The sequence below is a fragment of the Phoenix dactylifera genome, chromosome 4 (assembly GCF_009389715.1).
Source record: "Phoenix dactylifera cultivar Barhee BC4 chromosome 4, palm_55x_up_171113_PBpolish2nd_filt_p, whole genome shotgun sequence".
Lineage (NCBI taxonomy): Eukaryota > Viridiplantae > Streptophyta > Magnoliopsida > Arecales > Arecaceae > Phoenix > Phoenix dactylifera.
Genome location: NC_052395.1, coordinates 18,255,930 through 18,273,980, shown reverse-complemented (window position 1 = coordinate 18,273,980; position 18,051 = coordinate 18,255,930). Strand labels below are relative to the sequence as shown.

Below are 18,051 nucleotides of genomic sequence, written 5' to 3'. Positions count from 1 at the left end.
TTTCCTCCCATGCAGCCCTGAGCTTCGCCCCAAATATCGAGATCTCAACAGAACGACAGTCCCTCGCAGCAATTAGCCTGGCGCTACGGTCTTTGATCACAAATATCATACTCATCTAATCACCAACGGCGGCCAAGCTCTCATCGAAATTCAGTTTAAGATGGCCTGGGGGACTTTAAGTGGGACATTTTTCGGACCACTGACGCGATGGTGTTCGGAATGTGAAAACAATAATCCCAGGCGAATAACCTTATGGATCGGACGGTCAGTATTATCCTATCATGATGGACGTGATTAGGGGGTGTACACCGCGTGGGACCACGAGACTGATGGCGAAGTGGTTCCACCGGAGGCCTGCGCACGACCACGTCCCATCATCGGATCGAAAGGTCCAAACGGTGGGTCCCGAAGTGCTTTCCGATCTTCTAGAAGGCCAACAACTCCATCGACGCCTCAGCAGCCTTTTGATTCGGACAGGACGGTCAATCTCATTTTCTTGTGCCGTCCACCAACGGCGGAAACGGAGAATATTTTTGTGACGAGTCACTACCGACGGGCGCCACTGCTACAGGACCTGACTTTAAAAAATATGGCTTTTTTTGGACCGCACATGATAAATAATGTAACCGACTGAATCGCTGGCGCATTATTTTGGTGATTTTATTTGAACGAACAACATATTTTCTCTTTCTCTTTTATACAATTTTTTTATTAATTATACTTATATTCATCATGTGTGAGGCGCTATTATATAAAAAAAATTAAAAAAAAAATGATGCCGGAAGTCTTTGAACTCCACTCCTTCGCTAAGAAAGGACCAAAAAAATATGGTCAACAAAAAATATAAAAATATATTTAATTAATTTTTTAAAATAAAAATATATTTTTATAAAAATAAATTTTTTTACTGTTTAGAAATTAAAATTAGTTTTTTTCTAAAACTATCATCAAAATTAATGCATAAAATTATTCACATTCATAAAAGGTATAATAGGTATTTCACAATAGTGATGTCCCAAAAATAAACCGGTCCGTTCACAACATTCCGTCCCGTTTTGGCGGAGCCGTGCAAGGCACGTGACTACATCACGTGTCATTGTCTCAACATCTCCTCGGATCACCCGCAGGCCCCTCTCTTTCTCTTTTCTTTAATTCCCCGGACGATGCGGACGACGGCCCTACTCTGAATGCGCGCATACAGATTCCCATGCGGAAGACGGAAAAGATACAGAATGCTATATATATATATCCAAATTTTTTAAATTTTTTTTACATGAATATCTTTCTAAATATCAGATTTTACATGAATATCCTTCTAAAATTGATATTTGCATGTATACCCTCGTAAAATACTTATTTTTCTATTCTACCATTTTTTATTCTTATTTTTGTATATATACCCAAGCCATGTAACGCCATTAAAAAATTAACGGTTTCAAATTAAAATGACTAAAATATCTTTAATGGGTAGGCATGCAAATAGAAATTTATATAAGAGTATACAAGCAAATAGTAACTTTACAAGGATATTTATGCAATTTTTTATAATTAGAAGGATATATATACACAAAAAAATCGTAGAAGATGGAAAGAATTTAGATACATTAATTAATGTGATAGTCTTTATAATCCTTTATAACAGTCAACATCAACTAACCAGCTCTTTTGTCTTCCAAAGTAGTACTTAAGTCTTGTAGAATTCTTAACCTTCTTAAAATATTCTTCAAATTTTACCTTTAATTTGAATTATTGTTGCTCCATTTGAGAACCTGTACATTGAATAAATAAATATACACAATATAAATTGTAAAAGAGAGTGCTTATTAACCAAACCTATCCTAACAAAATAAAAGAAAAAAATAATATATAACTATATTATGTTTCAATAATCAATCAAAAATGGGTGATATTTCGTTTTTCTTACCTTCAAATAAAGTATATGATATGCGGTTAGAAACCAAAAAATAAAATTTTAATATAGGTTCACAGTGAAAAATAGAAATGAAATAAATCTAATCTAATTAATCTCCCACTGGAATGGTTCTGATTAATTTGTTCGACAAGGATCATCAAAAAAAAAATACTGGTTTTTCGATTTCTGATGCGAGAAGCCCGCGGGCGGTGGGGAAGCCGCCGTGGGGGTGATACAGGGGATGGGGAAGCCGGGCGGGAAGCCTGCGAGGGGTGGGGAAGCCGGGCGCTGGGGGGGGGGGGGGTGTTGTGGTGGAGGTGAAGAAGAGTGAGGGTGGTAATGTCATTTCATATTTTAATTTTATTTTTAATTAATATAAATACAATTTTTTTAACACCGTTAGAACAACCGTTATATTAGGGATATTTATATAATAACAGAGTTTTACGAGGGTATATATGCAAATATTAATTTTGAAAGGGTATTCATGCAAAATCTGATATTTAAAAGAGTATCCATGCAGAAAATATTTTTTTAAATAATATTTATTATTTAAATATTACTTTATTATAATATTTTTTTAAATAGCTGTGGTTATTCATGCACTAAAGAAAGGAAAAATAGACTAGACCGACTGAAAAAGTGCAACAAAACAGGCAACCAACTATCAATTAAAGATCTAATAACAAAAAATGCCCATAACTAATAATAAATGCACAATCCAATAATAAATACTTTCTTACGTCAATTTCTATATCATCCTCTAATTTTTGCTAATATGTACTATATTTTAATTTTAAAAATTTGGACTTATGGGTTTCCCCGCCCTATATCACTGTATCAAATGTAGAAAAACTAAAAAAATAAAAGGGACCTTGCTAAACAAAAATATTCATTTTTTCCTTGGTAGCCAAATTAGCTCCCATTTTTCAGTTTTTAATGTCAAGATAATTCATTCCAAATTTCGAACTCTTTATTATTTTATAACTAATAATAAGTACCTACTATGCGTGTGCCATCCAGAAACGCAATCAGGTAATATGGTTAATTTGTTATTTATCATCCTAAGTTCCTAACCAGTAATGATGAATGTTGCAGGGAATTATAGCTATGAGAAGATTTGTTGACGCATAAAACTTTATATGCACCCGCTTGGACAATATCTCACAGTGTCCCCTACCTCTTTTCTTCGAGATTATTTAGACCCCACATTCCCCACCATTGCGATTCTCGAGTTTCCTTTCCTCTTCCCCTCTCCATCGCTCCCTCTCTCTGTCTCTCTCTCTCTCTCCCTCCCCCCCTCCCTCCCTCCCTCCCTGTGAAGTCGAGACTAATGGCAATGGAGGGACAAGCGGAAGCCCTAACCCTGACGGAGCGGATCCGGGTGAACGGGGTGCCTACGGAGGCTAGCCTGGCCGCCCACGGCACGCTCCAGTGGAAGGGCGGCGACGGCGGCGAGCGATGCCTGACGGTGGAGTCGGAGGTGCTGGGGTTCGAGGCCGAGGGGCTGAGAATCACACTCAGGGCCTTCGTGGGGGGATTCCAAGGGGTTTCTTGCGGCGGCGGAAGCCTCGGGAAGAGGACGAGGAGAGACTACGTCCTGGAGCTTCCAACAGAGGAGGCCGCTATTCGATGGAGCGAGCGGCTGAGGGATTGCATCAATTCCCTTGGTAGGGCGCAAGGAGATTTCCGTTGTTTAAGTTTTTTCTTCGTTAATCGGAACAAGAAACCCCTTTTGTGATAATTTTCTGTGTTTTTGTCGCATTTTTTTTCTAGGCAGATTGCTTAATTTATAGAAGCGATGAGATAATTGCTTCGATTATCTTTAGAGGTTTCCTTCCCTTTTTAGTAAGAAATTTTCTTGCTTGCGCCTTTCATCTGAAAAAAAGAGAATCTTTTTTGTTGCCTTCTTGATTTTTTTCTGTTTAATTTCTCGAGACGTCTGCATTTGTCTATGATAAGTAATCTTTTTGGAATCTTTCTTTTCAAGAGAGGATTCTTCTTCTTCTTGTCTTTTTCCTTCGGATTTTTTGTGCGATTATCAATTTTTTTACGTATTGTTTTGTTTACCTGCGTTGATAAGATCTACTGGTAGTTTTTCGTTCCTTTTTTGGGGACAGTTTTGAGATTTTCCTATAAAAATTGCCAGAGGCGATCTTTTTTTCTAATTTCCATGACTGGTTGCAAGAACTCTCTTTGTTCATTCTGCGGTATTAGAATTGGAAATTTTCATCTTGATCGAGAAGATACTTTCTGTTTACGCGGAGAAAAAAAGCTACTATTTTTCCTGTGTTCTAGTGGTGAATTTTTCAGATATATTCGTTTTGCTCATATTCACAAATTCTCTTAGATGACTTTGAATGTCGACCATTTTGTTGATTTGCTGAAAGCATAAAAATATAAAATTTTGTGCATACAGACGCACCTTTTTAGCACTTCTACTGCTTCTTTTCTTTTCTTTTTCCCCTCGAGGATGATTTTTTAAATCCTTATTTTTCTTCTTTTTTCTCAAGTCCTGGTATTTGTGTGGATGCGGTTAGACTGATTCTGTATCATATGTCCTTTATCTAAAGGTAAAGTTGCGCTTTCTTGATTGACGAGTCCTCAAATTAAACGAGATCAGGTTCATTCTCTGCGTTATAGAATTTATATAAGAATTCATATAATTTTTCATGCAAGTACTAATCTGTTGTAAACAAATAAGATTTTTCCCCCTTATTTACCACTTCATTTCTTATGATCGACCTATCATTGTGGTTTATATATCACTGCTAGCTTCAATTGTAAAATAAACTACTGCAGATTTTCTGTTACAATATACTGATTTGCAAGTAAATTGGAACATTCATGTATAATTTTTGACTATCTTGCTCAAAAAGATCCTTATCTTCTTTCAAAATAGGTCGACCAAAGAGGTTATTTATTATTGTAAATCCCTTTGGTGGTAAGAAATGTGGACATGCAATCTTCCATAATGAAGTCAAGCCCCTTCTTGTAGCCGCTGATATTCCTTATACAATGCAAGGTTGGTGAGCTTCCAAATCTCTCTCTCTTTCTCTCTCTCTCTCTGTCTCTCTCTCTCTCTTTCTCAGAGTTGTTAACTTCTTCTTAGGCTTTGCTTTTCTTCAGAGACAAAGTCTCAGTTTCATGCTCAAGAAATTGCCTATTCATTGGATCTTCTAAAATATGACGGGATTGTATGTGTTAGTGGTGATGGTGTTCTTGTGGAGGTTAGTAGTTGCATCTTGACCTTGGAGTGTGTGGAAGATTGTTTGATAACAGCGTTTCATCTAGTTTCAAACCTATACTGTGTGATATAGAAATGAGTATGTCATGGATTTTGCAAAATCTTTGTTGGCTTTGTTTGAGTTTTCTGCTGCTGGAGTGCCGAACTTTAGCTCTGTAGGTTTTATGGACTATTTTTCTAAGGGTTTGTTAACATTGTTATGCTCACACATCACTAACTTCAAGGTTAAATTTTATGTGGTAATAATTTTGCAATATAAACCATCAAGGGCCTATCTCTCATTTTATGGTGTTGTTCCATAATTTATAATCTTTTAATGCTCCCTAAATGAATATGTATGGGCAGACTTGTGTTTTCCAGTAGCCGATTCAGTTGCTTTCTTTTTTCCCTCTTCTTCTCTCCACATTTTTATTCATCTTACTTTTAATGAGTAGGTAGTCAATGGCTTGCTGCAAAGAGAGGACTGGGATACTGCAATTAAATTGCCTCTTGGGATCATTCCAGCAGGTATGTTTTGTTCACATATCAAGAACTGTTAAAGTAGTGACATCAACCAATCTCATGATTTCTTGGAGTTATCTCCAATAAGAAAAATAAATGCTCATATTATCTTAAACACAGTGCTTAAAGTAATACTTATTCTAACCAGGCTAAGCCCAGGCTTGCCTTCTCTGATTAGCCAAAGGCTTGGAGTGTTTGGTTGGGATTTCACTGAACTAGAAGCAAGTGGGTAAGATATTGGCTTTGTTTGAACCTGTTGGCTTTGTTTGGCTAACTAGAATTGATTTTCCAATGCTATCTGATAAATGTCTACCAGATTTTGACCTGATTAACCAAATTTTGACCCTTCTAGCCTGGTCCTTGACCCAAATGCATCCAGAACCTTGAGTTATCGTGGCAGTTGCTTGATGCTCAAATGGCCAGTAGATGTCTGATTTGACCTGCTGACTTCCTCATATATCAATATGGCTTGTAAAGTATTGTAAATTGGATAAAAGTATTTATGGTCCTATATCCTAATTATATAGGTGAGGTAGACAATGTCTGGTTGGAGAACTTGGAAAGTTGGAATAATTTATTTGACATGTTCAAAGGAGTGTTGGTTATTTGCTAATTAGTGGTAGGATACTGCAACTTGTTTGGTATTGGTAGCCTAACCAGTATGTTCACGAACATCTGGTTTATTTCATTCTTTCGCTGATGGAACTGATGTTCTAGACACTTCCATCGTTATAATTGAATAATATGACGGCATGATGGATTTGTTACCATGATGCCTGTCGCAAGATAAATGAGGAGCCTGCAGTTCTTTGTGCAATATGAGTGAAGATGCACGAATTTACTTAAATTTTGTGCACAATGGCAGATTCTATATAAAAGGCTGCAGATTCATGTTTCTACTAAAAAATAAAAGCAAAACTTCACAATAGTTCTCCAATGACAAAGAGAATAGAATGTGCTTAGACTAGCTCAAGGCAATATTTTCTGGACATACCATGCCTATAATTATGACAATATGTTAATTGCATATTCTCAATTGGTTTTGCAAATAATTGTATGAATTTAACTTTCTTCCTTATGTCAATCAGCTTGCTGTTATTTTAACTGTATGATTTGTACCCCTGAAGGCTAAAGATATGGTGTTTATAATGACTGTATTTTCTATGTGCGTTTGATTTTTGAGTTAGAACATCTAATGCAGGCACAGGGAATGGCATGGCAAAATCACTTCTGGATTCAGTTGGTGATTTGTACTCTGTGTCCAATGCTACATTTGCGGTTATCAGAGGTTGTCTTTTGCTTCACAATGTTATGTTTGGTTCATCTAAGCACCAAGCATCGGAAAATGCTGTCATTTTTTATGTATAATGAATATACATTTCTCCGATAGCAATTGTCTTCCAACCTTGCAGGTTACAAACGCTCACTCGATGTTATTACTGTTTTGCAAGGAGAGACGAAGTTCTTTAGTATCTTGATGCTTACTTGGGGTATGCAAAAAAAAAAAAAACTTATAGAGGCAATTCATTTTTTAAATCAAATGATTGATGGCTAAAGATTTTCTTTAGAAGTAGTCAACCACTGTGAAGTTTTTTTTTTCTTTTAATAGTTAAGGGTAACTTTGCTATGTGCATGTCTATAAGTCATTTAATGGTTACCTGCAGGTTTGGTGGCTGATATTGACATCGAGTCTGAGAAGTATAGGTGGATGGGAAGTGCTCGTTTTGATTTTTATGTATGTACATCAGTTGTTTTTAGACTTTCTCATAGTACTATTTTATGTATCTCTTGAATTGTGACATAACCCAAGTAGCTAAGTCGATGTTTTGTGGAACGTCATATGACTTCATTGTTCAAAAAATGAGATGATGCTCGTTTTGCCGAACTAATGTAATTGTGAAAACTTTAAAATATTTAATTCTTCTCCCATGACATTAATTATTTGGCATGTTTCTTACTAATCCTCTTTGCCAGGATGATTGATATTTTTTCATGTTATAATTCTTACATGCTTCTAGTCTCTCCTGCGGATAATGAACTTGCGAAGATACCATGGACATATTCAATTTGTGCCTGCACCTGGATACGAGTCATATGGGGAACCGATCAAGCAATACAGCAGCTGCATGGGCAACACCATACTGTCTGAACAAGGCCAAGCAAATAATGCTAAAGTTCAATCGTGTGGTTACCCAGGCCCTGTGGCTTCTTTGGATGGTCTGGAATGGAGGTCAATTGATGGCCCTTTTGTTTCAGTTTGGATTAACAATGTGCCTTGGGCTGGTGAAGATGTTATGCCAGCACCTGAAGCTAAGGTAGTTTCTTTCTTGTTATTGCAATATTCTTTTCTATATGTTATGTTTTTCTCATTGCAGCATGACAAAATAATGTATTGTCGACTGCCAAACACATAAGCAGGTATTTGCATCATGAGCATGCATAAATTTCCCTTTATAGTGTTGAAATGCTTAAATCCTAAATGCTGTGTTTCTGCATGTGGAACTGTTTTTACACCAGGAAAGGAAAGGAAGTTGATAAAGTCTTTTCTTTTATTCTTTGAGTAATCCATTTATCTCAAACACACGGGTTTTGGCTGTGTGGATTTTCTTTTTTTAAGCACAGAGATGGTTGATTCATTTTGTCACAAAAGTGCAACATGTCTTGAAATGCTACTCCTTTTTCTTTGATGATGTTGAATTAGCCAGCTACTTGATGTTTGTTTCACGTATCTGTTTCTCATTTGAATTAGCCAACTCATCATGGCAATCCTTCTTGATTGTGATGTAGTTCTCAGATGGCTGCTTGGATGCAGTCGTACTCAGGGATTGTCCAAAATCAGCCCTTCTATCATTGATGTTAAAAATGAGTGATGGAAGCTATGTCAAATCACCGTACGTCTCATATCTCAAGGTGCGTACAGTTCTCTTGACCTCTTAATTGTTAGGTCTTGTTTCAAGAAAAAGACGTGCAGTTTCCCACAGCCTTCAACTTTTTTTTAAGTTTTAAAATGTATTATATATTTTTAGTTCCATGGGAACATGATAAAAGTTCTCCTGAAGAATATTTGGGTTTAAGCATAGAAGGTTAGGCTATCAAAGCTAACTTATGCATAACCAATTGATGGAAGAACTTGGAGCGAAGTAAAAAAAAAAAAAAGAAAAAAAGAACGGAACATGATTTTGGTTGACCTGGCAAAATTATACAGCAGAATAACAGAACTGTTCATATATTGGGTGTCGAGGTAGAGCACAAGGGACTGAGAGATCCTTAAAGATGTCAATGATGACTAACAGCAAGGGTAATCTCAGGTTTGAAGAAACATATAGTTCTTCAAAAAAAAAAAAGGGCGGACGTAGGATGTTGTATTTGTTGGTTCTGATGAGAGTGCTAATTAAGTGGAAGAGGCGTGCCTTGATATGATGTTGAAGATAGGAGAGAAAAGTAGTTTTGAAATTATAAGACTTTCTCAAACATAGATAACCATATGACTCAAACAGTCATATCCAATGTAAAACTGCAATTTCGGAGGCAATGCAGCTAATAGTTTGATAACAAATGTTCCATAAGTTGTGCTTGTTCGACTTGAGGGCTAATCTCAGTGGTCATACCCCTTCAAAGTCTTGAAGTGGTGGGATCCTCCACCTTTCGGCCGAACATAAGTCCATTTCTTACACAGCAGACTTCTGGGCACTTGGAGCGGGTACATTAACAGGGAAATGGAGAAACTTCTCTCTTATTCGAGGTGTTTTGATTATGTGTTTCACAGGTGAAGGCATTCCGGTTAGAGCCTGGTCAGCGTGTTGGGAGACCCAGCAAGGGTGGTATCGTCGATTCTGATGGCGAGGTCATCGCTAGGGGAGATCGAGTGAATAATGGCAATCAGCAGGAGAATCTAATGTCCTATGGCCCTCCCATTCAGATGACAGTTGACACAGGTTTAGCTACTATATTCTCTCCTAGATGATCTGTTTTTCTCCCCCCTTCTCATATGTCCGTCTTCCTCCTCTTAGTACCATGTACGCATACATGTTAAAGGAGCAAGAAGCAGCAAATATGTGGCTGTTAATTTTTTTTATCAGCTATTGAGTCCATGGTACACTGGACCATATCGAACAGTCTCGTATTGTACCATTTGATATAATAATAATGCGGCATCGGTATGGGTTCCGCACCAACAGAGATATTCTTGTTAGGTCTATATCTTTCTATGTGTTGGAAAATGTGCAATTTTTTTTTTTTTATTGTTGAAATTTTTTTTCCACATGGTTGTCTTTGGTTGGATGCTTAATTTTATTTCTTATTTCTTGTTCAAATTAGCGTGATATTAATGAGGAACAATTATTGCCGGGTCCTACATTTGATGGAAAATTGGAATATGTTTGCAGTGGGCTGCTGAGTGAAATTTCTTTTAGTAATGTGGAAACAAATTGTATGGCAAGGTAGATCTTTTCGCTAAGGAAAGCATGTAGATATTTTTTAGGTTTTCCGGGCCTTGCTGATGGAAACTGATGCTGACTTTCTGTCAGTTCTGCTGTTCCATTGTTTGCATCATGCGACGTGTGCACGTTGCCTGATTCAAAAACGTAAAACAGACCTGATGCATGGTGGGCCAAATGCCCGTCCTTCGCAATTGGGATGCTCCAGTAGATGGATAAAACAAAAGGCGCATTAATTGCAACGGATTAAGGGCCTTTCGGTTATCCATAATGAAAATGTTGTGCAGATTTTTCGACTAGTGGCAATGGCTATACTATTTTCTATACGAGTATAGCACCGTAGCAGAACTTTCGAAAGGTTATATAGTTCAAGCATTTTTATAATAGAATTATATAAATCAAGATTTTAAAAATATTTGGTACTATATTTTTAATTTTTATTTCTAAATTTATTTTATCTTTGGAAAAAAATAAAGATAAAGAAAATCTCAATTTTACTGTTCTCAAAAATAAGAAACCATGTCTTGGGTTTCTTTTCTTAATACGGTTGCTGCCATTATCCACTACCACCATCACTATTTCTATTACTGCCATTATTGCTCTCATTGCTCACCATCATTTCTAATGCTATGGTAGCTATTCCGTTGCTATTGTCTTCACCATTACTACCATTTGTACTCCTTTATTTCTACCACATTGTGGTCACCATTGTCCCGGCCAAACTGCTAACATATTAACATTGTCCTTCCTTCACTACTATTGTAGCTGCCAATCCACCTTTCCTCTCCGCCGTCCGTGCCACTATATCATTAACACCCATACCATCATTGCCATCACCACTGCCACTACCATCTTGATTGTCTCCACCATGACGTCGACCACTATATGTTTATATTTTTAAAATAATTGACTGCATGCAACATATTTATATATTAAAAATGTAAAATAAAAATTCAAGTTTTATTGATGCCAAACGGCGTCTTAAATATTCTTATTGCTATTTGCCACATTGTAAGATTTAATGATATAATCCTCCGTGTTTTGTGTAATTCATATGCGAGCAACATACCTACTGTAGTATGCTAAGGCTCTATTTGGAGGAGCTTTTGGAGAGCCAAGAAGCATTTTCTGGCCCTCTAAAAACACTTTTGGATGAAAAATAGTGTTTGGTAAAAAATTTAGAAAGCTATTTTAGCTTTTTCAGAAAACTAAAAATAGATTTTTGGAAAAAAAAAACTCAATGAGTTTTTCGAAAAAGCTGGTTTGAGCTTTGTTGGAAAGTTGTTTTTTGACCAAAATACCCATAGCAAAATATAACAATAATAAACTTTGTCCCTTTATAAACCTAAAACTATGCTGGAGCCTCTTCAAAGAACCCTAGTCACGGATTAGACTCTCTTCCGTGAAAAATTAATTTACACTAATAATTATAATATTTTATACCTTTATTATTGTATTATACTATAAACATAATATAATATTATATTATATCATAATACATTAATATATTATGTTAAATAACTTAATATTATGCTATATTATGAAAAATTAATGTATGTTAATAATTATAATATTTTGTACCTTTATTATTATATTATACTATAAATATAATATTATATTACATTATACCATAATACATTGATATATTATGTTAAATAATTTAATATTATATTAAATTATTATGCTATATTATACAATGTTATATTACTATATTATAATAATATTATATTACATTACAGTAATATTATACTAAATTGTATATTTATGTATTAATATATGTTATATTTTATTATGCTCTGTTGTATAATACTATGCAATATCCTTTATAGTAATTTTTTTATAGAAAAGTACTTTCTCAGTTTATTTACCAAACATATGTTAAAGTGCCACAACACTTTAAAAATGTAGTTACCAAATAGCAAACAACTTTTTATAAAAGCTCTACTTCCAAACTCTACTGCTAACAGGTTTCCGAAACGGGGCTTTAATGATTAGATTCTTAAGCTTGCTGAAATATTTGTCATCCTTGGGCGCCAGTTAACCTATGCAATTTGTATATGATGCCTGGTAAACTTAAACTGAGATGGATCTTCATTTGGCTAGGATCCTTTACCCAATACACTAGTGTATTAAGCTTTGAGCTATATATTCAATGAGAACAAATTGCCGGTCTCATAAAAAATGTGAACTTACGTTTATTTTACCAAACAAACTCTCCAGGGGGAAAAAGTGCTGCTAACGCCATTAACATTGCTACGGCCGATTGCTACCTAAAGTTGACCTTTTAACACTTACTCTGCTTCCCTCCTGCTTCCTCCCTTTGTGGTATTAGTTTAGCTCCATTAGGCTAGCATCCAAGGCAGCCAACCCCACCACTGCCTCGGTCTTGGGGCAACTCATCCATATGGATAAGCACCCATGATTTTAGGAATCCTATCATATTATGATCATTTTCTCACCTAGTTATATTAATTGGCACTAACTGCAGACCTTTTGAGCCATCTTATCATAAAGGTATTCAGAAATTCTACAAGATTGCCTCACGGGGAAACCAATACTAGACTAACTTGCCTAGAAATGTTAAAGAGTTCTTTGAGCTTCTTATTGTTTTGCAGGATGAAGCCCTTACATTAATTTCCTTCCCTGGTTTTTAGCTGCTTTGATGCTTACAGGCATCAGATCAAATAATTTTCGCATTGTTTGACCGTAGAGTTGATGCAAATTAGATCTTGATAATAACACTCCAAGCATGATAACAACGCATGATGCTGACTTCCGCTCGAGTACAAAATTGCCGTCAAAGTTTTGCTTCGAAGATGTGCTCGTGGCCTACGTATCTCTGCATAGCTCCGGCCGTTTTGATGGAAAAAAGGCATATATAAAAGCCCAACCATTATTTGGTTGGCTTTGTGCCCCATGCACCTGATGACAAACCTTGGAATATTTGTCGGTACTTTTGGCCTTTTGAACTCCTCTGTTCCTTCTCCTCACCTTCGGCTGTGTCGCGAACGCCAGCGGAAATGGCGAACGGAAGTTCTTTTCGTCTCGTGCTGCGGTTCCCAAGCTTCGGAGCAGGTGTCAATTGCCAGAGAGACTTTGAGGGTCTGTGCGGACGTATATTTAGTCTCACATCGGTTATTTATTGAATAAATCTTGGATACTTATACAGAATCAAGAAATCTAAATAATTACTTTCGGCTAGCCATTTTGGATGAGGTCCTAAGTTGTTACCAATGGTATGTGAGGACCCGTGCGGATGTGTGTTTATTTCCACATTGGTTATTTGCTAGGTAGATTTTGAATACTTATACAGGATCAAAAAGCCCAAATAATACCTTCTAGCTAGCCATTTTGGATGAGGTCCTAGGCTGTTATAGTGACAGAGGTCGATCCAATGGTTAACATGAACATCAATCATTCTTTTTTTTAAAAAAAAAATTAATATACCATTCTAATGTAGATAGATACATCATAAAAATTAGAAAATAAATTATACAAAAAATCATCCCAATAATCCATAACATAGTTTCAGGATGATTGGTCATATATCGCCATCCACCCGAAGCACTATTTGCTTTGCTATAAACATGTGTGGTCTCACATGAATATAAAAGATCCTCTCATTTTTTAGTAGTCATGAATCAACGGTTGGGAGCTAGTATCTATATTTGATGAACTTGATAACCACCGAACCACCATCAATCCCTATCAAGAATAATGTGAGAAGTATTTAATTGTTTTGTAACATATGTCAAACCTTCTCATAATATATGGTATGCTCCAAGTCATTTCGGCACAACTATGGCGTGCGGAAATATATTGTAGAGTGTAGTTCTTCCGACTATTTGTCCATATGGGGGTTGGAGTTGTTATCATGCCCTTTTCTTCCAGTCTAGGTATAACTTCTTCCGTTGTTTATGTTTCCGACTTCTAGCTATTGCAGGGGTTTGCTGCCCGGGGTGGCAACATTCCGCTTCCCACATGCTTCACATCAACAAGGGAGCAGCAGGAAAAAGAAAGAAGAGGGAAAAAAAAAAAAAAAGTACCAAGGGAGGCTGCAGACGCAGCCTATTATTTGACATATCAGTTTCGGATACGAAGCTATGGGCCACTTGAGCAGTATTCATTATGCCCGGTGTGTTTTACGGGCCAGTTCCATCGTCATCGAGGAGAATTCGGCCATGGTCATCAATTGGGTCCGGAGGGACCAAAAGGTAATGGTACTGCTTGCCTTTTGCTTCGAGATATCTGAGCAATGGTGGGAATTGGAGGGGCTTTCAGGTTAAGCATGTATTCCGTGAAGCTAATGGGACTACGGACTGGATGGCTGCTTATGTAGCCAGTCACTTCGGTAGTATCGTGTAGGCTGGAAATAAGAAGTTATCCCTGGCACTCTGAAGTAATTTGTTTTTCAATTTTATTGGATGTATCCGTATTTGATAGATATGACCCACCCATCTTAGCGCGAAAAAAAAAAGAAGGGAGGCTGGCTGATAACAATGGAGTGGGGCGCAAACATTCTCTCTCCCTTTCGGGTCCCCAAACATTTTATTGAACTATCTGTTTTTTTTTTATTTTATGTAAACAGATTGTAAGGAAAACAAAAGGAGAAACATGATGCTCCAGTGTTAATGTGTTATGCTACAGAATTAGGGGAAAAATAGAAAAACAATCTAAAAGACCATTCTTAGTTGGATAAATATTATAAAAAAATTGATCAATTTTTTCATTGATCAACTTATCCATATTTCTACGGGATAGGTAAGTTATTTTCTTATGAATAGCATTTATCTTTGAAATAAAAGGAAAGTCTTACCCACTTAGAAGGTAGGTAAGTCATTTTTCTATCAACTGAAAAAATAACTTTTTTATTTTATTCCCAGCATATCCCTAACCCTATAGTAATAATATAATAGTGATAATAATATATTATTATATCATAAAAAATATATAATATAATATAATAACATATACTAATATGTTATTATTATAATTACATATTATTATTATATATTATATTATAATATAATATATAATAATATATCATAAGATATATTATATTATATTATATATATATTTTTATATGTAATATCGAAAATATCGATAGATTAACAGTTTATCTGGAAAAGTAGCAATGCGAAAAATATGAGTAATAAATTTTAGAGCCATATTTTTATACATAAAAGAATATGAGCAAATTATTTTTTTGGTCTAAATATTATCTGAAAAATATTTATTTAGAAAAATATTGATTTTTGAATATTTTTTTATTCTTTAAAGAACAAGCCTTGGAAGGAATATAGAGTTTCTGTAAAAGAAAAAAAAACCGGAACTTTCCTTCCAATAAATTCTGTAAAAATAAAAAATTGTGAAACATGTCTCTATCACTTCAGAGCCGGATCAATCTCGACGGCACCGACGTGGGATTGCCGATTTCCGCGGCACTCATAAAGTCGCATATCTCCTAACACGAAACACAGCGCGTCAAATTATATCCACTTGCCACGTTGGAAAGGACCAAGGAGCATCTCTGCGCCCACACCGGTCCGAGATCGTCCAATCATAAAGACTTGACTTAATCGGACGGCTCCCATCTATCGCAGTGTCGCGCCGCGAGTCATCAGGTTAGCCTCGTGCCTCGTGTTCTTATCATCCTTAAATTTAGTCACGGTCGTAAGCTCACGCCCGGGTCGTGCTTTACCGACCCTGCTCCAGAGATAAGATCTTGGCCGTCCAATAACGATCAAACGAAGGGATCACCGTACGATCGGTGTCGGGACTCGTGTGGGATAACGTTATAACCCTAAGGAGGGCATCGCAGTAGTCGGGATTCGATACTTCCTTGGCGCATCTCTCTACGTGTTGCGATGTAGTTTGCTACTGCGAGGCTGTTTGCCATACCGAATGGAGCACCGATTCCATAGAGCAGCGGTAAAGCATGCGAGCGCCTGCGAGGACGTTTTTTTTTTTTACCGCTGCGAGTACACCACGAATAGGGGTGCAAATGGGTCGGATCGGGTCGGGTCCTAGGTGACCCCGATCCGACCCAGTTTTTTGTTCGGATCCCAATTTTGGACCCGGACCCGACCCGGTTGAAGATCGGGTTGGGTCGGGTCGGGTCCGAGTCGGGTTCGGGTCAGGTCCAGGTCTGATTCGGGTCGGGTCCGGGTCCGATCGGGTCCAATTTTTTTGTGCTTTTGGAAAAAAATTTGGACAAATCTAATTTGGTCATACCATAATTATGAGGTGCTGGGTGACCCATGACTTGAAAGACTTTGCAATTGAGCTCCAGTCGGAACAGATAACCCATGACTCACTAACTAAGTCGGTCTACAAGCCAAATTTCATATCACACTATTTTTTATCTATATGACTGATTGGACGGAACTCGGTGTCTCCCAGCTCCCCTCTCACGAGGACAAAAAAAAATCCCAGACCTTCTTCCAAAATCCAATTCCATTACAGAAAACTGGCACATGACCCATATTCAGTTGCAGTGTTCCCTCACTTTCTCCCTTCAAAAGTTAAAAGAAACAAAAACCAAAAAACAGAAGGAAAAAAAAAAAAAGGCAGCTACACACCAGAGGTCTCAACAGTGTAATAGATCGAGAGAGAATCCTGACGGGCCGACGTTCCTTTGGATTCTGTGAACCTACGCTTGTTGCTAACTTGCTATCCTCCCACACTGACCAACAGTACCACAACCCACGCCAAAAAAAAAGAAAAAGAAAAAGAAAAAGAAAAGACTTTCTTTTGCTTTTCCTCTCTCTCTTTTCGGGTCCATTCGGGTCGGGTCGGGTCCGTTTGGTAAACCCAGACCCGATCCAGAAAATGATTCGGGTCCAATTTTAGGATCCGACTCGGACCCGCGGGTCCTAAAATTCGGGTCGGGTCGGGTCTACGCGGGTCGGGTCGGGTCGGGTCACGGGTCGACCCGACCCATTTGCAGCCTTAACCACGAACGGATCTACGCCTTGCGAAATGCGTCAGTGCAGTCCTATAAAAAAGGCTCCAAAATGATATGCTATAAAAATGGTAACGCAGTTTGCAGGAGTGTTCATCTTCCGCCAAATAATGTGCGATCCAAAATAAATTAAGAATCTCTAGAAAATAGCGTACATCTCAAATTAGTGGGTATAGCTCTAACCTAGTATGCTCGTTTCTGATCTAATCAATCACTGTGGCCGAATCATCCGTAAAAAATATTTGCTGAGCCTCAAGTATACTCTGGCACGAAGGAGGCCAAGCATATTGGGCAGATTTATTATTTTGTTTATTGCATGGGGGCAAACTTCGAATGCTGCGTCAGCTTTATGCTTTCCGCTCTGGGTTGGAGAATTTGCCTCTTCGCACGTAAACCTTCCATCAACCCATGTGTCAGCTTTTTTATGTGCAAATTTTCATACCCGTTTGTCCCACAGCTCCTAAAGATCACAAAGGTTTCTGTTTCACGCAATAGCAGCAAAATTGAAGCACAGGCACAGAAAAAATTGATCAGGCGGCTCCGTTCCACCTTGGATGAATTTAACTCGCCTATTACTACGTGGCGAGTAATTTGACGCCGCCCTCTATCCCAAACGTTCCCATCGTGACCTTATCCGTAAATCTAATACATGAACACACCCAGTTGGCCCACTGCTGGTCCTCAAAACTCAGCTGTAGTTATGACCGTCAGATCACACTCCAACGGTGATAAGGACGCAATAAGATCTTCAGCAACCCCAAACCAGGGGGTGCCCGTAATGCCACGTTAAGGTTTCCCCACGGCCGAGCAGTCCCCAAAATCAGACCACCGTTCAAATATGATCTCTCAGCCGTCCGATTCGATCAAGAAACGCAGGGGACCACCGCTGGGCGGAACATGACGTGCGGGGCGTAACCAGCTGACACGAAGCTCAGACCGGAAGCATGGTTACGTGTCGCAATCTGGTTCGCTGCTACGGCCGTGGTTCGTG

At 37.6% G+C, this 18,051-nt stretch overlaps 1 protein-coding gene across 2 annotated transcripts; it reads left to right on the top strand.

Annotated features, from left to right (window-relative positions):
• Positions 1-3,155: 3,155 nt before the first annotated feature.
• Positions 3,156-9,858, top strand: LOC103719340 (sphingosine kinase 1). 2 transcript variants are annotated; one of them, XM_008808540.4, is made up of 10 exons: positions 3,156-3,582; positions 4,815-4,937; positions 5,042-5,142; positions 5,594-5,666; positions 6,862-6,948; positions 7,073-7,150; positions 7,325-7,395; positions 7,679-7,975; positions 8,448-8,570; positions 9,427-9,858. In XM_008808540.4, exons 1-10 carry the CDS (start codon positions 3,246-3,248, stop codon positions 9,622-9,624), a joined length of 1,488 nt encoding a protein of 495 aa, XP_008806762.2. In that variant the 5' UTR covers positions 3,156-3,245; the 3' UTR covers positions 9,625-9,858. The 2 variants fall into 2 exon arrangements, with proteins under 2 accessions (XP_008806762.2, XP_038981684.1); XM_039125756.1 differs by having other exon boundaries at positions 3,157-3,582; positions 5,025-5,142.
• Positions 9,859-18,051: the final 8,193 nt, after the last annotated feature.